This window comes from Lampris incognitus, chromosome 19 (assembly GCF_029633865.1).
Source record: "Lampris incognitus isolate fLamInc1 chromosome 19, fLamInc1.hap2, whole genome shotgun sequence".
In the NCBI taxonomy this organism is placed as follows: Eukaryota; Metazoa; Chordata; class Actinopteri; order Lampriformes; family Lampridae; genus Lampris; species Lampris incognitus.
The window spans coordinates 34306214-34332538 of record NC_079229.1 but is presented as its reverse complement, the minus strand read 5'-3'; the positions used below and the strand labels follow the sequence as shown (position 1 = coordinate 34332538).

Genomic DNA, 26325 nt, shown 5'->3' with positions numbered 1-26325 from the left:
ACTTTTTCAATTTAAAATGTACAAAAGAGGAAATTGACAGTGGTTGTCTGACACACGTTTCCTACTAGTAGCTGTCAATAGAGCTATCCAGTCAGGTCCATAAGTATTTAGACAGTGAGATCATTTTCATCATTTGGCTGTGTACACCACCATAATGGATATGAAATGAATTAATAAAGATGTTCTTTAAGTGTAGACTCAGCTTTAATTTAAGGGTTTTGTCAAAAATATTGTGTGAACCGTGTAGTAATTACAACCATTTATTAGACATAGCCTCCCAATTTTAGGGGCTCAAAAGTAATTGGACAGACTCACATAATCATAAATTAAATTGCCGTTTTCCTTTGCAGTCAATGACTATCTTCTTGTTCTTCAGGCATTTTGCCTTCAGCAAGTGGGAATGCATGCTAAATTGGATTTAGGTCAGGTGATTGACTTGGCCATTGTGGCACATTCTACTTTGCCTTAAAGTCTTTGGTTGCTTTGGCAGTATGCTTCGCGTCATTGTCCACCTGCACGGTGAGGCACCATCAAACGAGTTTAAAGTTTTGGCTGAACCTGAGCAGATAATACAGCCCCATACACTTCATCCTGCTGCTTTTGTCAGCAGTCACATCATCAATAAATACAAGGGAACCAGTTCCATTGGCGGTCATACATGATCACGCCGTAATACTACCTCCACCATGCTTCACAGATGAGGTGGTATGCTTTGGATCATGAGCAGTTCCTTCTCTTCTCCATACTTGTCTCTCCACATCATTCTGGTACAAGTTGATGTGTGTCTCATCTGTCCAAAGGATGTTGTTCCAGAACTGTTCAGGCTGTTTTTATCTGTTTTTTTTGGCGAACTCTTATCTGTTCTTCCTGTTTTGAGGCTTACCAGTGGTTTACATCTTGTGGTACATCCTCTGTATTTACTGCGTTGAAGTCTTCTCTTCTTCGTTTACTTTGACACAGATACGCCTACTTCTTGGAGGGTGTTCTTGATCTGGCCAACTGTTGAGAAGCGGTTTTTCTTCACCAGGGAAAGAATTCTGTCATAGACCACAGTTATTTTCCATGGTCCTCCAGGCCTTTTTGTGTTCCTGAGCTAACGAGTGCATTCTTTCCTTTTAAGAATGTGCCAAGTAGTTGATTTGGCCACACCTAATGTTTTTGCTGTCTCTCTGATGGGTTTGCTGATTTTTCAGCCTAATGATGGCTTGCCTCACTGGCAGTGGCAGCTCTTTTGACTTCATATTGAGAGTTAACAGCAACAGATTTCAAATGCAACACTTGAAATCAACTCCAGACCATTTATCTGCTTACTTATAAATGAAATGAGTAAATAACACACACCTGGCCATGGAACAGCTGAGCTGCCAGTTGTCCTATTATTTTTGGTCCCTTAAAAAGGGGGAACCACGTATAGAAAGTGCTGTAATTCCGAGACCATTCACCCGATTTGGATGTAAGTACCCTCAAATTAAAGATGAAAGTCTCACTTTGAGCTCATCATTGATCATTTAATTTCAACTACAATATGCTCTGGTAGACAGCTAAAATAACAATAACGTTGTCAATTGAGCGACTGATTCTCCATTTTGGTTAAAGAAAAGGCGACATGGATAATTTACTTAGCTCCAGTGGGTTCTTAAAGGGTAATTCCAATATTTCTACCCTGGGCCATATTTTCCCATCATTTTGGGTCTAAATGACTAGTAAGCACAACATTTTTTGGAATTGGTCCAGTATGAGCGAGAATGCTTCAGCTGGCAGCCGTGAAATGGGCTGCAATGTAATCCCTGGGGGCAAGTCTGTCCATCAAAGAATGTCCATTAAAAGTGCTTGTTTTTGTCACTGATAGACTCAGATTGTTATTATAAATGTCTGACAACATTATGGAAAGGATCCCTAAAGAGATAGGCCTTTTTCTTTACGTTTCGCTTCTCCCGGTCTCTGTTGTAGCATCCTTTTTACTGCTGTTACTGCTTGTGCATGGGGGTGTGGTTTGTTTACCAAAGAAGAAGTCACACTGAATCTTATCAGAGCTGACTATTCATTTGAGGTAGCATAGCCTGAGACCTAGAGGAACTGCTAGCAATGATTTATTTCTAAAATCATGGCTAAATATTTAGCTGATATCAACAATGTGGATGAGGCATTTGAATTTGATCACTGCCCGTATTTATTTGTAATAGTAGTAGAAGACCTTTATTTATCCCCAAGGGGCATTTGGTTCTGCTGCAGTAGCAATAAAAAACAACACAGGATGAGACACACAAGATAAAGACCATAAATACATAAGCACACATAAATAAAAACCACACATAAAAACAGGAGTAAAAGGTTAACAGATGAAGTACAAAAGTTACAATAGTGGGAAAAAAAGAAGAAGGGAGAAACAGGTGTGGAGGGAGATGTGCTGATGCTGCCCGTACTTTACAGAGTTGAGCAGTGAAATGGCAGAGGGTATGAAAGAGAATTTATATCTGTTAGTTTTGGCTGACGGTTGTCTGAAGCAGGAACCAGATGGCAGAAACTTAAATTCTAAGAGCAGGGGGTGTGTACTCTCAGATATAATGGATTCTGCTTTAACTGTTTATTGTACCATTCAGATAGACTTTTCTGCTGAGTGCCAATAATTTTGCTGCTGACTTTCATCACCCTTGTTAATGAGTTTTTCTGTTTGAGGTTGAGGGATGCATACCAGCAGATAAACAAAAAAGTGAAAACTGACTCCATAAAAGATGTATGAAACAATGTCATCAGGGATCTGTCAACTTGGAACTTGGCTACCTTCCTCAGACAAAAAAGACGCTGCTGGCTTTTCTTACTCAGTATGTCTGTATTCATATCAAAGGTCATCTTATTGGCAATTATAATGCCCAAATACTTGAGCATACAGAGTATGCAGATGACGAGCTCCTAGAAATGGAAGATTGTATTCTACAGATGAAAATATAGCTGAACTTGAACTTGAAGAGCGGACGAGGAGAGAGAGAGGGGGGGGGCAACAGGTGTCGGGCAGAGGAGGGGGAAGCAGCTTCTTTGGCTGCCAGTAGTCATCCTGGGCAAAATGGTCACGTAGACCCGATGTCCCAGAAAGTTAGGTCAGTTCATCTGGACACAAAGTTTAGTTGGAGAAATATTTCATCACTCTTCAGACTGAAGTGACCTCTTTAGTCTTGACCGACTGCAGGGTCGTCATGCCACTGTGTTGTTTATAAGGTTGGGGATCATTTGCAGTCAGCTGAGACTGAAGAGGTCAATTAGATGAGTGATGAAACATTTCCCCCACTAAACTTGGTGTCCAGATGAACTGATTCAACTTTCTGGGACCACATCCTGATGTGTGATGACGGCGATCGGTTTGTGAAACTGGCGACCGGTTTCATGTACATATGAAACCAGTGACTACTGCCTGTCAAAGAAGCTGGTTCACTCTGCTCTGCCTGTCGCCGCTGTCTCTCTCTCTCCCCTCATCATCTTCTCTTCAAGTTGAAGTTCAACTTTATTGTCCTGTGTAGAATACAATCTTCAGTTTCTAGTAGCTCTTTATCCATAGACTCTGGTTCATTGTTGATATCCGCTAAATATTCAGCCATGACTTCGTAAATGAAATATTGCAAGCAGTTCCTCTGTGTCTCAGGCTATTCTACCTCGGATGAATGGTCAACTCTGATAAGATTCGGTGTGACTTCTTCTTTGGTAAACAAACCACGCCCCATGCACAAGGGATGCTACAACAGAGACCGGAAGAGGCGAAACGTAAAGAAAAAGGTCTATCTCTGTAGGGATCTTTTCCATAATGTTGTCAGACACTTGAAATAACAATCTGAGTCTATCGGTGGCAAAAACAAGCGCTTTTAACGGACGCACTTTGACGGGCGCACTTGCCCCCAAGGATTACATTGTAGCCCATTTTGCAGCTGCCAGCTGAAGCGTTCTCACTCAATACTGGACCAACTCCAAAAATGTTTGTCCCTAGTAGTCATTTACACCTCAGTTGATGGGAAATTAGGGCCCAGGTTTAAAAACACCGAAATTACCCTTCAACCTCTGACTCTTGTGTACCTGCCTGCTTTTTTTGTTTTTAACTCCACCTCTCCAAGTTGCTTTTCAACTTTTTTTTATGAACGCTGCTTTACATTTTAGTGCCGAGACAGTGAATTCTGATATTGTGGAGGTGGGGTCTCTGAATTTCAGAAAGCTTTTTTTTTTTTAACATCTTAATGAAAACACCCCTACCCAAGAGCAACGGTGTAAAAGAGGCATTGAGGACATACAGTAAGCCTGGGGCTGTTTTACCAACACTTCATAACTTGCAGATCCTAGCTTTTTGGGGGGGGGGTGGCGGATTTTTTTCCTCCCTTTTTGTCATAATTGTATCCGACCAATTACCTCACTCTTCCGAGCTGTCCCGGTCGCTGCTCCACCCCGTCTGCTGATCTGAGGAGGGCTGCAGACTACCACATGCCTCCTCCCATACATGTGGAGTCGCCAGCTGCTTCTTTTCACCTGACAGTGAGGAGTTTCACCAGGGGGATGTAGCATGTGGGAGGGTCACACTATTCCCCCCAGTTCCCCCTCCTCCCCGAACAGGTGCCCCGGCCGACCAGAGGAGGCGCTAGTGCGGTGATCAAGAGACATACCCACAACCAGCTTACCACCCTCAGACACAGCTAATTGTGTCTGTAGGGACGCCCAACCAAGCCGGAGGTAGCATGTGGGAGGGTCACACTATTCCCCCCAGTTCCCCCTCCTCCCCGAACAGGTGCCCCGGCCGACCAGAGGAGGCGCTAGTGCGGTGATCAAGAGACATACCCACAACCAGCTTACCACCCTCAGACACAGCTAATTGTGTCTGTAGGGACGCCCAACCAAGCCGGAGGTAGCATGTGGGAGGGTCACACTATTCCCCCCAGTTCCCCCTCCTCCCCGAACAGGTGCCCCGGCCGACCAGAGGAGGCGCTAGTGCGGTGACCAAGACACATACCCACAACCAGCTTACCACCCTCAGACACAGCTAATTGTGTCTGTAGGGACGCCCAACCAAGCCGGAGGTAACACAGGGATTCGAACCGGTGATCCCTGTGTTGGTAGGCAACGGAATAGACCGCCACGCCACCTGGACTTGCAGATCCTATCTTAACTGTTTGGTAGCCATGGTCATTAGGGTTAGGACCTGATTTAGGGAAAAAGCCGTTGCAGATGAACAGTTCCCAAGTCAATGTTCCTATCCTAACTTAAGATAGGAAAACTGTATTACACAAGCTTCCTAACTTCCCAAAATCTCAAACTCTCCTAACTTTAGGATAACGGTTAAGCTGCCCTTATTTTCGCTTTTCCACCAGGTAGTGTTAGCTAACTTGTAAAATCTGTATGGCTGCACGTTTATTGTGTTTACACAGCCAACAAAATGTCAACAGGTGGAACCTGTTCACCGAGAGGCTTATGGCAGACCCTAACGGTGTGCTGCTGGAGTTGGATGAAAAAAACGCTCCTTCGTAGATACAGGCTACCCCGCGCCATGATCCTGCAGTTAGCCGAGCAGCTACGACCAGCTTCGGAGAGGCCGACCCGGCAACGTGGGGCTCTCCCGGTTGTGGTGCAACTGACAAATCCGCTTTGTTTTTTTGTTTTGCAAAAGGAGATTTTCAAAGTGAAATGGCTGACATAGCAGAAATACCTCAGCCTGCTGTGTCATGCAATTTAAATGGGGCGGCAGCAGCAATTAGCAGTTTGGCTGTTCGTTACATACAGTTTCCAAGAGCAGGAACTCACCGCGGTCAAGGCAGCTTTCAGTGTGTGTTTCAGCATTGTTCAATGAGAGAAACCAACAGTTACAAAGTTGTTTAGCTCGGCAGGAAATGTTAGCATCGGTTGCTAGGTAACAGAAATAAAAGTTGATAAGCGATGTTGGATTGAGTATTTAGGATTTCCTAACCTAGAATAAGACAAGATGAAGTAAGATAAGATAGGATTCCTAAAGTTAGTTAGGATTTGCTTCTGTCCTACCAAATTTGGAAAAATCCTAATACGGACCTGATGAGAAAATGCCAGGAGGCGGTTAACGTGGTTAATTCACGAACCTAGACTCACTGAAAAGCAACTGTGATACTACTCTGTACCGCACCTACACCCATCTCCATCTACGACAACTACACTACTCCTCCACACGTTTTCCGTTCCCAGTGCAGAAACCAATGCAGTATTATGTAAAATGAAAACAAAGATGCATCAACACCTAGTTTTCTACACAGCAATAAGTAGTACTCTGCAAAATACTACACTACCAAAAGGAATTAAAACAAAATGAGTTGTGAAACGATAATGTCAGGGCAGCAGCTGTAGAAAATGTTGTGTTGAACGCGAATGCATCTACATGTTTGTGTGTGTCTGAATAAAGCATTTAGCTTTGAGCTTGGCAGCATAACGTGCGCTAGCTTGCCTGAATGGGCCTTCTGAAGATGCGCAGCCATGGAGAATCGAGCCTTGGGGGCATGATAGCATTCCTGTCCACACCAGGGCAGACAAGTAAGCACACCCTTTGAAAACCGACGCGGCAAGACCGGTGCCGGGGCAATCAAGAGCCTATCGATTTTAGCGTGTCGTCGGGTCAATAATGATTTTCTGCAGCATAGCGGATGGAACGGCGGAAAAACAGGAGTGTCGGAGGAGGCGGGGCTGACATTATGCCCACTGTGTGTGCAAACACACACACACACACACACACACACACACACACACACACACACACACACACACACACACACACTCAATTTTGAAGACTAAAGGAGAAAGCAAGGAAAGGGAGCGTAGACGAGCAGTAGTAGTAGTAGTAGTAGTAGTAGTAGTGGTGGTGGTAGTAGTAGTAGTAGTAGTAGTGGTAGTAGTGTGTGTGTGAAGCTGGTTGAGGTTCATTGCAGTGATCTGTGTGTCTCACCTGGATCTCGGTCTGCGCGATTCGACGTTCTGCCCTGCAAATAGTCCAAAAAAAATACACACCACAGAGAAAACAGCCGTTACAACCAGCTACACAAACCCAGACGCGTTGATACACACACACACTAGTACACTCTTAAGTTTAGCACAATATTTCCATCGGATATCATTTCTGAGCAGGTTGCTCATGACTGACTTCTTTTATAAATGTATTCGTGGGGTCAGAGTGGTTCTTCTGAGACCTTACACTGCTCTCTCCTCACCTCTCGCTGACACTTACAGGAAGTGGAGAGCCTACATCTATACTACATCTAAAAGCCATCCTCTCTGCCCCTTTCGTCCGCTCATCTGCTACTAAATAAATGATTGGCTAGTCTCTTATTGCGGTGAGGCGAAGATGTGGGAGACGGAGACTAATGTTATGAATATGCCCGTCTGTGGCGCACAAAGAATAAATATTTTAACCCGTATCGCCTCCACTCGGGGCCACGAGCAGTGAACAAGACGAGGATGATGATATTAAACCCCCGTCGCGTGTGCTGACCTTTACAGGCAAACCATGTCTGGCGGTATAACACAAAAACATGTCCGGTAATGTCTCTCTTTGCCCACTTTCTGCACAGCAGTGGAGCTCGTGGACCCAAGTGGTGTTGCTGCCCGGAAAAAAATCTGAGTAATCTGCAAACCATCCAAGTTCCTATCAGCCCTGCAAGTGAAGTCAGCTGAAGCCTTCTCGGCAAATAGCTGCAGGAGGGAGCAGTTCTCAAAGTGCAGCAAAGCTTCAGGGGGAGGCTGAAAACCTGACTCACATGCACACACATGCACATGCACACATGCACATGCACACACACACATGCACACACACACATGCACATGCACACACATGCACATGCACACACACACACATGCACACACACAGAGATGCAGCTCACCTGAGTTCTGATGGAGCTGGGATCTGAAAGAAGTTTGAGAACAGGCATGGTGAGTGACGAGTATGCGGGCGCACACACACACACACACACACACACACACACAAGTGCTCGTCAGATAACAACGGCAAGACTCCCTCATTAGTGAGGAGAAGGCAGACGGTGGAGTCTGTCTAGCGCTGTTTTGTTTTGCTGCGCCGCCACTACCTGACAAGGTGTACGGGGGAGGTGTAACGAGCTGTGGGGGTGGAGAGGTTAACCTGGGTTTTGCTCCGCCAGTTTCTTTCATTGGCTCCCTGAGGGACAGGCTACACCCCCTAGACACATACACACACACGCCTGCCTATCTACACAGACATGCACATACTGAGACGTTGAACAAGGACACATTGATATAGGCACATACGCACAAACACACATGTATACACGCACACACACATGCAAACAAACACACAGCACTCCCAACATGCCCATTTTCAGAGTAAACTTTGAACTGTTACACACACATACACGGAGTAGATAACACCATAGGGAGGTACAGGCAAAACAATGGCATATCTGTATTAGACACACTCACACGCACACACCCGTGCACGCACACATACAGTGTGAGTTGTTGCTCAAATAGCTGTGTACCGTAGGAAGAGTGTTTGGATCTGTTCACAGCAGCGCTCACCGGTGTTTGAACAGTATTCATGTCGGGGGACAAACGCACACAGGCGCACACAAAGCGTGTAGAGAGCGGCTCGCTGGCAGCGGAGCGGCCTCTGAGAACGGGCCAGCACCAGCATATTTCTGGTGGACGGCAGCACACGTCCTGCTCTTCCAGCGTGTACGGGAGCAGCAGGATGAATGCTGTGCGGAGTAATGAGAGGGGGAATTCAAACAGACGTCCCGGTCTCCACAGTTCCCTGGTCTGAACCCCCGCAGCGTGGCCCAAATCTACTCGAGGACACATTGTGCCCAGGTGGAGCTGGCACTGGCGTTATTGCCTCCTCAACCCAGTAGTGCCGTGACAGATGCCAAGTCCAACAGGAGCTGGCAGCCAGCCACAGGGAATATACACACATATACACAAACACACACACACACATGCACATGTACAAAAAAACGACTGCACTCAGGCATGCATATGTAATACCCGGGTAGTGTTGAACTCGCTGTGTTATAAAAGACACTTCTACAGGTTGCATTATAGGAGATTGAAACTTTTATCATCCCTTCCTGTCTCTCTCTCTCTCTGTCTCTATCTGTCTCTCTGTCTCTATCTGTCTCTGTCTCTCTGTCTCTCTGTCTGTCTCTCTGTCTGTCTGTCTCTCTCGCTCACTCTCTCTGTCTCTGTGTCTGTCTGTCTGTCTCTCTGTCTCTATCTGTCTCTGTCTCTCTGTCTCTCTGTCTGTCTCTCTGTCTGTCTCTCTGTCTGTCTGTCTCTCTCGCTCACTCTCTCTGTCTCTGTCTGTCTGTCTGTCTCTCTCTGTCTCTTGTTCACTCTCTCTTGCGCGCTCACTCTCTGTCTCTCTTGCTCGCTCTCTCTGTCTCTGTGTCTGTCTCTCTCAGACACACACGCATGAACACGGGACATGCTTAGCCAGTTCTCAGGTTGTGGGTTTACTTTGCTTGTCATGCGGTCTTCCATTCTATCAGAGGAGCATGACTGATGTACAGGCAGACTGGCCAGAAAACCTCACACACCAGCCTGTCTGTGTGGTTCTTCAGTGACGCGGTACAGCAAAACCCTTCTTTGTCACAGGTTTACCTCCATCATCACTCATGTGACACCGAGTACCCTTCACTACTCTCTCTCTATGCCCATGCTGCTATAAAAGCTTGGATGAGTTGTGAACATGCAGTACAACATGGTACACGGTGTTAACAGACAGACTTGTTGTGAAGTGAACCAATATTAAAGTGGTTCTAGGTCAGAAATAAGACAACAGATTATACTGGACTAGTTCAACACTTTAAACTGGACTAGTTCAACACTTTAAAACAGACTATACTGGACTAGTTCAACACTTTAAAACATTATACTGGACTAGTTCAACACTTTAAAACAGATTATACTGGACTAGTTCAACACTTTAAAACAGATTATACTGGACTACTTCAACACTTTAAAACAGATTATACTGGACTAGTTCAACACTTTAAAACAGATTATACTGGACTAGTTCAACACTTTAAAACATTATACTGGACTAGTTCAACACTTTAAAACAGATTATACTGGAGTAGTTCAACACTTTAAACTGGACTACTTCAACACTTTAAAACAGATTATACTGGACTAGTTCAACACTTTAAACTGGACTAGTTCAACACTTTAAAACAGATTATACTGGACTAGTTCAACACTTTAAAACAGATTATACTGGACTAGTTCAACACTTTAAACTGGACTAGTTCAACTCTTTAAAACAGATTATACTGGACTAGTTCAACACTTAAGCTGCATTTTAAATTCTATATGCACAGTTTTTTGTGTGCATGTTTGTGTAGGCATGTGCACATATGCTGTGGTTCGTGTTTTTACATATGGATGCATGTCTGCATGTACCTGTGTGTGTCTGTAGGTGTATGTATACTTTCATCTCCCGGCTGGAGTACGGCAACTCCCTCCTTGCCGGCGCCCCGGCGTCGGCCATCAGACCTCTGGAGCTAGTTCAGAAAGCTGCAGCTCGTCTGGTCTTCTCCCACACAACTCCCCTTCTCATGTCCCTACACTGGCTCCCAGTAGCTGCTCACATCCAGTTTAAGACTCTGGTGCTAGCCTACAGGGCAGTGAAAGGAACAGCTCCTTCCTATCTCCAGGCCATGGTCAAGCCCTACACCCCCGCCCGACCACTTCGCTCTGCTGCCTCGGGACGCCTGGTTGCCCCGTCGCTCAGAGGCCCCTGCTGCTGATCGACCCGGTCACGGCTCTTTTCTGTCCTGGCCCCACAGCGGTGGGACGAACTCCCCACTGATGTCAGGACAGCCGATTCGCTGCCCATCTTTCGGTGCAGGTTGAAAACTCACCTCTTCAAGAACTACTACCCTGTTACTTGTTCTTAGCACTTATTGTATTCACTCATTTAAAAAACAATCTCTTTCTTGCGCTTTTACATTAGCACTGGTTTTGTAAGTCGCTTTGGATAAAAGCGTCGGCTAAGTGACTGTAATGTATACGCATGCTGCATATGTGCACAGACACTCAGTGTACTTCAATGTGTGCGGACATGCATTCGTTTATGTGCACACATTGTGTGTGTGTGTGTGTGTGTGTGTGTGTGTGTGTGTGTGTGTGTGTGTGTGTGTGTGTGTGTGTGTGTGTGTGTGTGTGTGTGTGTTACCTGTTTTCCCACAGCAGCTGAAGCGGGCCAGGCATTCTTTGTGGGCCCCCAGTCCACACTTGGAGCACAGGTAGCCCTGGTTAAAGATGCCCCTGCGCACAAAGGAGACCATTGCAAAAAACAGGTGTTGTGGTAGCATGAGGGACGTGAGCAGGAGAGAGGGAAAGAGCGAGGAGACAATACAAGGTGCAGTTGCATGTTCTTCGCATTCCTCCTCACAGGAGACATACACACACAAACACGCCAGCACACACAGACACACATACATACGAACTGCCCACACAGCTCAACATAAAGACGAGCAGCTTGCAGCTTTTCCCTCTGACCTTGTTGCCGTCTCAGGGGTTGTTTTCACTGTGGGGGAACAAGTGAGCACTGGTCTGCCGTGCTGTCTGGCAGTTATCCTGTAACACCGTCAGCCTTCACATGAAAACTGGCGACGAATGCAGGTGCGTTTCTACATGCACCAGGACACCTTCAGAACTTCTGTGTGTGTGTGTGTGTGTGTGTGTGTGTGTGCATGCATGCATGCCCGTGTGTGTGTCTGTTTCTGCACGTGTATGTGTGTCCGTATGTGCATGCATATGTGCCCGTATGTGTCTGTATGTGCATGTGTGTGCCCATGTGTGTATGTGGGGTGCATGCAGTTGTGCCTGTGTGTCCGTATGTGCATGCATGTGTGCCCATGTGTGTGTGTGTGTGAGTGAGTGTGTGTGTGTGTCCGTATGTGCATGCATGTGTGCCCATGTGTGTGTCTGTATGTGTATGTGTGTGTGTTTGTGTCTGTATGTGCATGTGTCTGTGTGTCTATGTGCATGCAATGTGTGCCCATGTGTGTGTCTGTATGTGCATGTGTTTGTGTCTGTGTGCATGCATGTGTGCCCGTGTGTGTGTGTATGTGTGTGCGCTGCACTGTAGGCAGTAACAACTTGAAACCAGTAGGCTAAGTCATCAGTGTGAATGATCAGAGGACGGACTCAGAGAATCTTCCTCGGAGGGAAAAATTCCCTGCCAAATCCTCTTTTTAAGCTTCGCTCTGAGGTAGAAAAGAATCAATCTAAAATGTTGTGATGCATCTTTATTTATTTTAATCCCCGCTGTGGGAGGAAGACCTGATGGTGATAAACTGTGTTTACTTGATGAACTTGGAGGGTCTTGATGAACTTGGAGGGTCTTGGGAGACTGAGAGTTCAGTAAACTTTTCCAACATCTCTCCCCTTTGTGAAGCTTTGTGGTATGAAAGGCATTTTTTTCCCCTAAACAATGGCCGTGAGACCACTCAGCGGCTTCGACTGTGAGAAAGACCGCGAGCCCAAGTCCTCTGGACATATGTGACATTCAGAAAATTCAAAGGCAGCATTGTGTAAGTGAGGTGCACACTGTATAGAGACTGGACAAGAGGGCGCTAGCATTCTTTAGAGAGAAGATGAGCTGCGGACTGACATTCTTTCAGCTCAACCTTGAAAGCAGGCAAAGGACACGGGTCCGCGTCCTTAATGCCTATGTCACAACAAACACTCACACTCACGAGACAAAGGTGGTGCCTCCTTTGTCCGGCCGTGTGTGTCTGCAGGATGCTCACCTTAACAGCATGTGGCAGGAATTGCAGGAGGTGATCCTGTCGAAGGTGTGCATGCGAAACTCATGGAAATTGCTGGTGGCGTTCTCGGGCCGGATGTTGGATCTGAACAGGACGCAACACACGGGAGACGGTTAGAGCCGGGAAGAAACTGACATTTACAGACCGAAACACTGAAATGAAACCACCACTGTAAGATGCGTCAGTGTTACACTGGGGAGCGTGCCACCCCGCATCATCACGGAGACGCCCCACTCTACCCTGTGTCCATCACACAGGACATCTTCACTAGGGGAAGCACGCATGCTTGTCTGCATCTTCATCAACCCGTGTTTCACAGTGTCATTACAGCGTTTCAGTGGATAGTAAAACAGATGAAAGAATCAAAAGACAATACTTTAAACTTCATATTCATATAGCTGCAGCAGGCCAGGCCTCATAGAAATAGGCGGTAAAGACCAGTGATTAGCATTACAGCATTACTGTAATAAACTCAGCCATGAGTCCTACAGTAACACCGTTCAAATGACCCGGCTGCTGTGATCAAACCGTTCATCTGAAGCTCTTTCATACACAGGAAATGAAACAACCGTTTTACCAACGAGGTCATTCAGGAACTGTAATGTTAAAATGTTAGCTTCTCCGGCTTGGTCGGGCGTCCCTACAGACACAACTGGCCGTGTCTGCTGGTGGGAAGCTGGATGTGGTTATGTGTCCTGGTCGCTGCACTAGCGCCTCCTCTGGTCAGTTGGGGCGCCTGTTCGGGGGGAATGGGGAACTGGGGGGAATAGCATGATCCTCCCACGTGCTATGTCCTCCCAGTGAAACTCCTCACTGTCAGGTGAAAAGAAGCGGCTGGCGACTCCACATGTATGGGAGGAGACATGTGGTAGTCTGCAGCCCTCCCCGGATCGGCAGAGGGGGTGGAGCAGCGACCGGGACGGCTCGGGAGAGTGGGGTGATTGGCCAAATTCAATTGGGAGGAATAAGTGGGAAAAATAAAAATGTTAGCTTTTTTCGGGGGGGGGGGGTTACTCCTGTGATACTGAACAGCCTCCTCTCTGAAAATCCACTTGTGAAATCAACAGACGGGCTAAAGTGTGACAGCATCACTTTCATTTACAAGCCCCGGTACCCCGTTACTACAGCCGTACTCCAGACAACGCTACGCCGTGTTACTGTACCCTGCAGGCTGTTAAAACCACAGCCGTGGTGCTGGTGCTGAACCACAGCCGTCTGTAGACTGCCGTCCTTCACTCAGCCACATCCAGTAGAATAGAGAAGTCCTCTATTTCATTACGTTATTGAAATGTCACCATGTCAATTAAATGGTCTTCTGACAAACCCCAGTATGACTGTATTAATGGTTGACAGACAGATGTAGAGACAGGCAGGCACATATAGAGACAGACAGGCAAGCAGACAGACAGACAGATGCAGATATGGAGACAGACAGACAGATATAGAGACAGACAGGCAGGCAGACAGACAGACATAGAGACAGGTGGGCAGGCAGACAGACAGATGCAGATATAGAGACAGACAGGCAGGCAGGAAGGCAGACAGATATGGAGACAGGCAGGCAGGCAGACAGACAGATGCAGATATAGAGACAGACAGACAGGCAGGCAGAAAGACAGACAGATATAGAGATAGGCAGACAGATATAGAGACAGGCAGACAGATATAGAGACAGGCAGACAGATATAGAGACAGACAGACAGATATAGAGACAGACAGACGGACATAGAGACAAGCAGGCAGACAGATATAGATATAGAGACAGACAGACAGGCAGGCAGAAAGACAGACAGATATAGAGATAGGCAGACAGATATAGACAGACAGACGGACATAGAGACAAGCAGGCAGACAGATATAGATATAGAGACAGACAGACGTGACTGGCTTTTTGAAGTGGGAGAAGGGGAGAATTGCAAGTAGTGAGACAAAGGCTCTGCTTGAAATGCTCCCAGACCTCTGCTCAATCCCTCAGGATTTGACTGTGTGTGTGTGTGTGTGTGTGTGTGTGTGTGTGTGTGTGTGTGTGTGTGTGTGTGTGTGTGTTTGTGTGCGTGTGGTGTGTGTGTGTTTGTGTGCGTGTGGTGTGCATCTGTCTGTGTGTGGACAAGTCTGTTTCGTCCCATCTCCCCCTTTCAGGCTGCAGCAAATGAGACGTTCATATGGTGGTCATTCAGACCGTCTGGTACTGCAGAACCTGAGAGACCACACCGATTCACACACACCGACTCACACACACACACACACCGACTCAGACACACACACACCGACTCACACACACACACCGACTCTCACTCACACACACACACCGACTCAGACACACGCACACCGACTCACACACACACACACCGACTCTCACTCACACACACTCACACACACACCGACTCTCACACACACACACACCGACTCACACACACACACACCGACTCTCACACACACACACACCGACTCAGACACACACACACCGACTCTCACACACACACACACCGACTCAGACACACACACACCGACTCTCACACACACACCGACTCTCACTCACACACACACACACACACACCGACTCTCACACACACACCGACTCTCACTCACACACACACACACACACACACACACCGACTCTCACTCACACACACTCACACACACACACACACACACACACTGCTGGTGAAGCTGTGACACGCACTGCTAACGGTCATTCCTGCAAGTCTGTCCCCTCGTCTGTACAATGTAAACACAGCTAAGCAAAGAAATAAACAAATAGAAAGAGGGAAGTTGGGAGAAGGTCTCCGAACGGAAATGTGAAGGACAATTCAGGAGCCTTTGAGAGACGGTTCATTCCGGTTTGTTTTCGCGTGACGGGAAGTACGCGGAGCCTTGTCGGCTCGTGGTGACTAGGCCGGCGCCTCTTTCTTCTCTGGGTCATTAATTCATCCTCCGAAGTTCATCAGCCAACGCTGCTGTTTTCTCCCTGTTGCATCACTTTTCTCCAACGACCTTTTCTTCTTTCATTTCATCTGGAAAATGTTGTTTCCCACACCTTTCTCTTCACAGTCTTTCATTCTTTTTTCCCACTCTTCCTATTTTCTAGTTGTTCTCTGTAGTTGTGTGTGACTCGGAGCTGCCCTGCAGGAACCTGGTCTCTGTGGTGGACAGGTGTGACCGTCTCTATGTGGTTTGTGTGATCTGGGAGCTTCCTGGTTGTCCTGGGAAGATGAGATGGAGGGATTCTGCAGGAGCAACAGTAAATGTTGGGGGAAAAAGGCGGATTGCTAGTAAACGATGCCGATGGTAGATGCAGGAAGGTCCAGGAGTAGAATAATCTGCCTTTTTGTGTTATAACTTAAAGGTGCAGTCCGCAACTGATGCACGCAGCGGCCGTCCACCCCGACTCTGCCGTGGTTTTGGTCAGACCCCCGTGAACAGTTTTCCCTTTATTACTTGAAAATCCTCACAATTCTCTTTTGTGAAACAAGCCTCTGGTTTCCTAGTCTAGCAGGATATCTGAGGACCTGATTGAGAACAGCTGTGATTGTGCTTCATAACTACAGGATTCTGTTAAAATGCTGTCTTACTTTCCAGCCTCCAGTGTGGTCACTGGTGTTACGGCTTTGTTCGTATCTGTGTACCCATGCCCTTCCGAACCCCATGTACACGCACACACGCACACACTATATATCTGTCTGTCTGTCGCTGCCTGTCTGTCTTTCTCTGTCTGTCTCGGTCTGTCTGTCTCTTTTTCTGTCTGTCTGTCTCTGCCTGTCTGTCTTTCTCTGTGTGTCTGCCTGCCTGTCTGTCTCTGTCTCTCTGTCTATCTGTCTGTCTGTTGCTGCCTGTCTGTATGTGTCTCTGTCTGTCTGTCTCTGCCTGTCTGTCTTTCTCTGTGTGTCTGCCTGCCTGTCTGTCTCTGTCTCTCTGTCTATCTGTCTGTCTGTCTCTCTCTGTCTGTCTGTCTGTGTCTCTGTCTGTCTGTCTGTGTCTCTGTCTGTCTGTGTGTCTTTCTCTGTCTGTCTGTCTCTCTCTCTGTCTGTCTGTCTGTCTCGGTCTGTCTGTCTCTTTTTCTGTCTGTCTCTCTGTCTGTCTCTTTTTCTGTCTGCCTGTCTGTGCTGTTGTTTCCATATTCTGGATTAAACAAAGGCAAATTCATAAACAGTTAGCAGACCACGTGCATGTAAACCAACAAGCAGTAGATTCTATCAGTTTTCTACCCAGTTAAAGTATCATCTGCCATGACTGTGGGACTCTACAGATGAACGAGCAGTGAATGCAACGTGCGTTTTTGCAGGCTCGTTGATTTTACGTACAGGGCAGCTTTGTTTCTGACGTGAGCTTCGTCTGATCTGCGTGTGTCTGTCTCGCTCCCAAGTTCACAACTGTGTCACTCTTGGATCGCCGAGTTGGCTGACTCGAAAAACAGGACTTGTCATGTGTCTTTGAGCTCAGATGAAAATACAATGCAGACGCACATAATGCAGCACTCTTATCACACTACCACACACACACACACACACGCAGGTAAACGCACTCACATGGCCATGCCGAACTGCTCCAGCCACTTTTTCTTCAACTCCTTGGTCTTGAAGAAGAATTCGAAGCCGCTCTGGCCCTGGTTATGTGTGAGGTAGAATCCGTAGGACCACTGCGGAGGAGACAGAAACAACACACAGTCCTCTGTGAGCGAGGGATGCCAATAAAAGCAGTAAAGGAGAGAGACAGACAGATGCTAAATGAATAGAGGGGTACCTGCATTAGCGAAACCCCCAGAAATGCAGAGGGGTTAAGGGGCGAGAGAGCATGCCAGGGCAATACAGGAAAAAGAACATCATCAGGCAGCAGAGGGGAAAGAGATGGAGCACGAGAGAGAGAGAGAGAGCGAGAGAGAGAGAGAGAGAGAGAGAGAGAGAGAGAGAGAGAGAGAGCGAGAGAGAGAGAGAGAGAGAGAGAGAGAGAGAGAGAGAGAGAGAGAGAGAGAGCGAGCGAGCGAGAGAGAGAGAGAGAGAGAGAGAGAGAGAGAGAGAGAGAGAGAGAGAGAGAGAGAGAGAGAGAGAGAGAGAGAGAGAGAGAGAGAGAGAGTAGCTGCGTGGTATAACTGCAAGGCATCACGCCCCACAGGGCTTGAAAGTGACGGGGTTTTCATCATCTACTATTAACCACTTCCGAGGCCGGCTGTGTCTGTCAGCTGGAGGCCAGCAGCGTTGCCGGTGTTAGGGCGCGGCTTGTGGTCAGCAGCGGTAGTGGCTCCTGCTGCGGCTACGAGCCGATGGAAAAGAGGAGAAACACGAGCACTGGGCTCTCTCACTAAAAGCTAAAACATTTACTTCTCAGTGCGATCAGAGTAAGGGGTATCAGCATGTCCTCTACAGCCCAGGTGAAGAAGAAGAAGAAGAAGAAGAAGAAGAAGAAGAAGAAGAAGAAGAAGAAGGAGATCTAAAGGAACACCACTGCTGGCTTACCAGCATGTGGTTAAATCGAAGTCAGCCCGGAACTGAAACCAAAATATTTTCTAATATCAATCTTAACTTGAATTTTTACGCAGCTGAAACGTTTCTTTTACTACTCAAAATAATACAACAGTTCAAAAGGTGAAACTCAGTTTTTCCATTTCTCTTTTTAAAAGAGAACCAGGATCGGAATACTTAGTTCATCCCCGAGGGGAGCTGGGTGGGGCTCCCTTACTCCAGCTCCTCTTGGCCAGTTTTGTGTTTGCGATACTCATGACGTCGTCCGGTCATTCGGCTGACTTATGATAAACCTGGCAACCCACCCAGGGAGCCGGTTAGGTTACCGTCGTGCATCATGGGATGGTCATTCAGTTCAATCTAAATCCACCTGACAACAACACCAGCAAACCAGTGGAAAAGTATAAACCACGCGGGATGCTGTCTGATGGTGAGAGAAGGACGCACCCTTCCAAGATGAAGAAAAACAGAAGGTGTCAGATGAGGACCTCTAGACCAGGGTTTCTCAACCGGGGGTCCGCGGACCCCTAGTGGTCCGTGGTGTGATTGCAAGGGGTCCGTGAAAATAAAATATCTTTAAAAAAAAAATCCTATGACATTTATAGAAATAGGATTATTTTACTCAAATGTGACTGAGACCTTTATCTACCTAAACTATAAAGGGTAGCTGGACTTTTTTCTCTTATTACATCTGTTTCACAAGTGTAATTTATTGTATTTTAATAAGACATCTCGCTCCCGTTTGCATTGTTAAAAGTTACTGCATAAAAATTCTGTTGTTACATATATCTGAAAGTTACTGAATACATATTCTGTTTTGTTACATATATCTGAAAGTTACTGAATACATATTCTGTTTTGTTACATATATCTGAAAGTTACTGAATACATATTCTGTTTTGTTACATATATCTGAAAGTTACTGAATACATATTCTGTTTTGTTACATATATCTGAAAGTTACTGAATACATATTCTGTTTTGTTACATACATCTGAAAGTTACTGAATACATATTCTGTTTTGTTACATATATCTGAAAGTTACTGAATACATATTCTGTGTTGTTACACATATCTGAAAGTTACTGCATAAGAATTCTGTTTTGTTAACTATATTTAAGTTACAACTGAAAGCTCTTATTTTTGCCCCAAAGAGTGAATAAATGCTATAATGCAATTTAAAATGCAGTTTCTACTGTTTCTATCAAATTGCAACCCCCTCCCCCAAGATCAGGTGGAGGGGTCCTCAGGGTAGATCAAAAATACGCAGGGGGTCCAGGACCCCAAAAAGGTTGAGAACCACTGGTGTAGACGGCCAGAGGGGGAGGGTGTAGCCCTGGCTAAAATGCATTTAGGCATCGGGCTAAAATTCAGCTGGACGCCTAAAATTCATATACATTTGGTTAAAACTCATTTGGGATATAAATAGTTTTAAAAATGAAGTTTCTGTAAAGTACTGATAAGACACGTGAGTCCCAAGCTGACCCCTTAGCCGAGCGGTTAGTGATGTTGCCTTATGATGCAGTCCTCCCCTTATCGAATCCCGCACCGGGCGAAAAAATACCCGGTTACATTTATAATGTTTAAATATGTTAAAAATATATATGGAAGGATAACATATAGAAGTCATACTCTTTACAGTTAAAAAGGTTAGAGTTTAGTTTTCTTAATATGTACAGGGCCAAGCACGTGTAGTCAGCCTAACGGATTAGCCGCATTACGTCAATCTATGTTTTCCTTTGTTTTAATTGGCCTGTTCTGAAATAGTAGCCAATCCAAATTCCATTCTGGGGTAGAGGGGCGGGGCTTCGTTGTAAGCCGTTAGGTCTGGTTCGTTAGCGAACGGTCACCTTCAAGTGCGCCGTGCAGATTGTTCAGAGCAAACTGTTCTTAACTCAGCGGTTGACGAACAGTTAGCCAAAGGGTTCGGATTGTTATGATCTGCAAGAGGTAAATATGAGATTGTGTATTGTTTTTCATACTGTGACTACATGTTATGGTGTAAAAACGCATTGTGTTGCTAATCGTGAGTAGCCGTTAGCATTGGCGTAATAGCCGTTAGCTTTGCATTGTGTTGCTAATCGCGAGTAGCCATTACTATTAGCATAATAGCCGTTAGCTTTGCAGTGTGTTGCTAATTGCGAGTAGCCATTACTATTAGCATAATAGCCGTTAGCTTTGCATTGTGTTGCTAATAGCGAGTAGCCATTACTATTAGCATAATGGCCGTTAGCTTTGCATTGTGTTGCTAATTGCCAGTACCCATTACTATTAGCATAATAGCCGTTAGCGCAGCTTTGAAGAATTGGTTAAGACGAGTTGTTGCTAGCTCGCCACGAAATAGTATGTGGACTCGTTGCTTTGCTGATTTGTTTGATTCAGGAGACGGGTGATTTGTGACTAAGAGAGGACAGCTCCGTTGGACCACGTTGGAGAACTGTTTTCTGTTGGAGTGCCTTTTGACTGTCGCTGCTGTTTCTTCTGCGCTCTGCCGAGCGGCCATCACCAAGTCTCCCCTCGTCTTTCCCCTGGTCATGTCCCCTGGTCATGTCCCCTGGTCATGTCCCCTGGTCATGTCCCCTGGGCCCGTGAGTACTGAGCACTTGCTTTCTTGTGTGTGTGTGTGGCTTTGCGTGACCAAGTGAAGCTGGCCACTACGCTTTCTAGGTATGTCAGCTCCCAAGTCACGACTCACCATAGGTTGAAGAGTAGGTTGAAGAGTGAGTGTGTGTGTGTGTGTGTGTGTGTGTGGGCCTAGACTGATGTTATTTTATATTAATTTATTCATATTTGGGATTTAGTCCTATTTGTCTTTATTCATGATCATGAATGTGATTTTGAGAAATTCTGTTTTATATAAATAAATAACCTACCATATTTTGGCATTACATTTAAAGAAACCTTGGTGTGTTGTGGCTCATAGGTAACTCATGTTTAATAACTGTTAGACGGATACATAAAAAAATAAAATAAAATAAAAAATCCACAATCTAAGTTATATATCTTTATTATATAGCATACATTTATTTGGAGGCACCGCCAGTTATTTTAGTTTAAAAGAGAGTACTATCAATATAGTTTAAGAGCATACAGGTAATAGCGCGGTTTATTTTGAAACCGTACCCAGGCCCCGCCCACAGTACTACTACACATAGCAGATTTTTATATAGCTACATGGGACGGGTGTTACACATACAACCAATCAGATCAACTCATCAAAACAGGAGTCCTCCGCCTACCCTTACCACCGACCATTGCTTGTACTTGTCGCTCAAAGGTGACTCATGAATATTAATGAGGACTTGACTCGAGGACTGCGTTGGGATTCGGATCCAGTGGGTCCTAACGCAAATCTCACGTGAGTCGGCAGTTTTAACTTGGCTGCAGGCGGGAGCGGGCAGTCAAAAAATAAACTGCGGGTCCCGTGATTTAGCTATCACTAACCAGCAGGATGGAGTCAACAAATGAATTTGAAAAGAAGACCAAAGCAGGTCATTACAAATGCAAAGCAAGGCAAGTCTGATATTTGGAAAAAATTCTCAGTTACTGACAAAGATGGAAATGAACTGGACTTTGTTAGTTGCGACAAATGTGCAAAAAAGTATTGCTCTACAACGGGCATACGTCTGGCGGCACGTCTGGGTTGAGGCGACATAACTGCTGCGTTCTCTCTGGTTACAGTAAGGTCTCCTTCAAAGATAAAGCACTTCTTCCTGCAAATATTAAATAGATACTACCGAGAAATGAGTCACACTTTGCTGCAGAGACATTCGGCCGTGTGACTTCGCCGGGAAAGGCTTTGTTGACATAGTTCAACATGTTAATGTAGCCGCTAAATGTGGCAAATTTGATGTAAAGGATGTTCTACCACATCCAACCACCATATTACGAAATTAGGAGTGTCACTCCTGATCAGTGTGTTAAAAGACACAGGGAAGCAAAATAAAACAACCTTAGCAAAACAACCACAGCCAACATTACATTCTAAAATAAGTAAATACTATTGCCGTAGAATTGGTGTACTTATTGCACTAGAATAACTAATTATTTCACTAGTATGAATTTAATTATTCACTAGTACATAACTTCGCTACATTATTGCTGATAGGTATGCATCTCTTTATTAATTCTAATCTCTATTAACAGGTTTTATATATATATAAAATTCTCTCTCCCCCTCTCATGGGTGGTGTGTGCCTTCCACTAGCTCAGGTTCACTACCAGAGGCCTGGGAGTTTGAAGGTCCTGCACAGTATCTTAGCTGTTCCTAGGACCTCACTCCTAGGACTGATACTTCAGATGTTGTTCCTGGAATCTGCTGGGGCCTCTCTTCCAGTTTGGGGGTCACAGCCCCTAGTGCGCCTATTATCACTGAGACTACTCTTTTCCCACATATGCTTCATATAGCCCCGCTCCTGGGGTCTGCAGTTATAGAAGCACTCCATCAGTTCCAGGTTCTCGGCCCTTGTCCATGAATGTCTTGTTCCAGTAGCCCATTTCTCATCTGATTGTCCTGGTTCCTGAAGACCTAACGTGGACTTTGTTAACCCGGGCAACATCTGAGCTGGTATGACGAACATGCAAACTCCACACTGAAAGGACCTGGGATGGCATGGGGTTCGAACCCAGGACCTTCTTGCTGTGAGCCAACAGTGCTAACCACTGGGCCACCATGCTGCCCATCTTTAGTCTGAGAAGTATTGACCAGTCATATTTGAGTAGGTGGCGATTTCTACAGGTACATGCTTTGGTTGCATGTTGGCAACAGTCTGTGTGGGGAGCGAAAGAGGCAGAAGGTGCTGGCTGAAATTTTGTCTGGACTTAAACAACCTACAAAAAGTATCGATGTTTGTGTATTGTGTGGAGAAACTTGTGAAACAATCCGGTCGTAGACGTCGTCTCTCAACAACAACTCCATTCTTGCATCTCAAGTTGCTAATCTGACTGTAAACAATGACGGGCCCACGGAAAAAGTCTTGATAGGAAATGGAAGCCAGCAGCTACACTGGGAGCCCTGAAATATTTGATGCTACAAAATAAAGTAACGTGTTTTCCCTGCGGGGCGGGAGAAGACACAAAATCAATGGAACTCTATTGTGCAGGCGTGAATGGTCAGAATGTTTGCGGGAGCGGGCAGTAATGGTCAGAAATCCAGCGAGAGCGGGATTAAGAAAACAGTCCCGTGCAGGGCTCTAGGTTAGACCACTCCCTCACAGTTCTGCAGTCTATTGAAAACAGTTATGGATATGAGTCATTCACGCTAAAGCATGTTGCTGCATGTTTTTTATGCTGTCCTCAGTGTTTTTAGACATGAAAAGTTAAATCTGAATACTGATTTCGATCCAGCAAGTCTCAAAGATGTGTATAACAGTGTTTGCTGATGCATACAGTTTATGTACTAGCTCTGTGGTTTTTTTTTTAATATAATTTAATTTGTTTTATGTTTATTTGGCTCTGTTTCTGTTTACATCCATGTCTCCTGCTGCTATAACGATCTCATTCTCCCTCTGGGATCATTAAAATTTCATTCAATCTAATCTCCATCTAATCTAATTGTCAAGCTGCCAATTCATAAAGGCGAAGGAGGAGGAGAAGAGATGGTGCAGGTGTTGTTTAATGTTTGATACATCTTGGTTTATGATATGACAGTTTATTTGTTGGGAAGTAATTTGCTGTGTCACGTACAGTCTGATTTATATGACACCAGTTGATATGCCTCCCAGAGGTACAGCATATACATGGAGCTGTCCTAGTCCTCCACATATAGGAGTGCATCACAGCCTAGGTGAAGTGGAGAATGTAAGATTTAATAAGAAATCGTATTCATATTTGCTTCATGAGTTGAACACTGAAAGTACTCCATATTAATTTATCATGTAGAGCAGTGTTTCTCAACCGGGGGTCCGCGGACCCCTAGTGGTCCGTGGTGTAATTGCAAGGGGTCCGTGAAAATAAAATATCTTTTAAAAAAAAAGATCCTATGACATTTATAGAAATAGGATTATTTTACTCAAATGTGACTGAGACCTTTATCTACCTAAACTATAAAGGGTAACAGGACTTTTTTCTCTAATTACATCTGTTTCACAAGTGTAATTTATTGTATTTTAATAAGAGATCTCGTTCCCGTTTGCATTGTTAAAAGTTACTGCATAAAAATTCTGTTGTTACATATATCTGAAAGTTACTGAATACATATTCTGTTTTGTTCCATATATCTGAAAGTTACTGAATACATATTCTGTTTTGTTACATATATCTGAAAGTTACTGCATAAGAATTCTGTTGTTACATATATCTGAAAGTTACTGAATACATATTCTGTTTTGTTACATATATCTGAAAGTTACTGCATAAGAATTCTGTTTTGTTAACCATATCTAAGTTACAACTGAAAGCTCTTATTTTTGCCCCAAAGAGTGAATAAATGCTATAATGCAATTTAAAATGCAGTTTCTACTGTTTCTATCAAATTGCAACCCCCTCCCCCAAGATCAGGTGGAGGGGTCCTCAGGGTAGATCAAAAATACGCAGGGGGTCCAGGACCCCAAAAAGGTTGAGAACCACTGATGTAGAGAATCCTCCATGACTCAGAACGACTCACTTCAGAGCTGTTTTACAGCAGCATTCATACAAATTACAAATGCAAGCAGTCTTATCTTAAGATACGTGTTAAAACGGTGCCGAGCTGTCACATCCTCTCATTTCTTTTATGATAAGCTAAGACTGATATACTTTTTTTTTTTTAGATACTTTATTGATCCCTGTAGGGAAATTCCTCTCTGCATTTAACCCATCCTAGCTGTGTAGCTAAGAGCAGTGGGTAGCTCCCATGCAGCACCCGGGGACCAACTCCAGTTCTTTTCCCATTGCCTTGCTCAGGGGCACAGACAGGAGTACTAACCCTAACATGTATGTCTTTTTGATGGTGGGGGAAACCGGAGCACCCGGAGAAAACCCACTGCAGACACGGGGGGAACATGCAAACTCCACAGGGGACAACCTGGGATGACCCCAAGGTTGGACAACCCTGTGGTTCGAACCCAGGACCTTCTTGCTGTAAGGCGACAGCGCTAACCACTGGACCACCGTGCCACCCAGACACATACAATATCCAACCAGCTTATAAAAACACACGGGGGTGTCACAGTGTATTTATGAATGGTGCTTTGGCAGTTGTTGCAAATGGCTGTTGTGGTTATCTGTTATCTTCAGGACTAGGAAGCTCTCTGTTGGTTAGACAGAGACAGGACAGTGTGTGTGTGTGTGTGTGTGTGTGTGTGTGTGTGTGCGGCCATTACAGTGAAGATGAAAAGGCTTTACGGCTGTTTGGTTGTGCTGTGCAGGTGACTGAATGTAATTGCGGCACTTTTGCCTTAATGATCTGACTAATGTGTGGTATTCACTATCATTCACATCAGTGTTTTTTGGCAGGCCTGGTGGGTGATGCGTCATTCCCTATAACAATAAGCGATGAACACGTTGCCCAGTGCTTACTCTGTGTGTGTGTGTGTGAGAGTGTGTGAGTGTGTGTGTTTACCAGCACAGTTCATTGTAAATGCAAATAGTGTATCATAGCGTGTTAAGATAGGTAATTATTTTTTGATGAACCCAATTGGAGGAGGTTATGAAGCAGTACAAAATCGAGAATGAAAATGAAAGCAAACACCAGAAGTCTTAATGTACAAATAACAACTCTGGAACCATCTTTCAAGACCCAGCTGAAAAGTCGATGTTATTAATGTGTTCCTCTCACAACTTTTCATTGCTCTCATTAGGCTGATAATTGGTTTGTGTGGAGTCCAACATGGTTGCTGCTTTCCTTTATTGCCGAGTTGGTTTTAACAAGGCATTAAACAAGGAGACACACAGTGCAAGTTGGATTAAACAAGGCTCTGTCAGAGCACTGCCACACATTTCCGGTTCCTGTTGCCAGCTGCGGATTGTTTGTTTGTGGCTCTGCTTACTTTTAACAACTTTTTTGGGGGGGGGGGTGTTCCCCCTTTTTCTCCCCAGTTGTACCCGGCCAGTTACTCCACTCTTCCAAGCGGTCCCGGTCGCTGCTCTACCCCCTCTG

General features: G+C 45.3%; 1 protein-coding gene across 1 annotated transcript in view; it reads right to left on the bottom strand.

Moving 5' to 3' along the window:
- LOC130129663 (guanine nucleotide exchange factor VAV3) overlaps positions 1–26325 on the bottom strand; it is a 127699-nt gene that overhangs the window by 17992 nt on the left and 83382 nt on the right. The window contains exons 15-19 of the mRNA XM_056299253.1: positions 17318–17427; positions 12774–12875; positions 11192–11283; positions 7863–7885; positions 6932–6965 (exon numbers count right to left, since the gene is read on the bottom strand). Of these exons, the coding sequence (XP_056155228.1) occupies positions 6932–6965; positions 7863–7885; positions 11192–11283; positions 12774–12875; positions 17318–17427 (361 nt within the window). The remainder of the gene's footprint in view (positions 1–6931; positions 6966–7862; positions 7886–11191; positions 11284–12773; positions 12876–17317; positions 17428–26325) is intronic.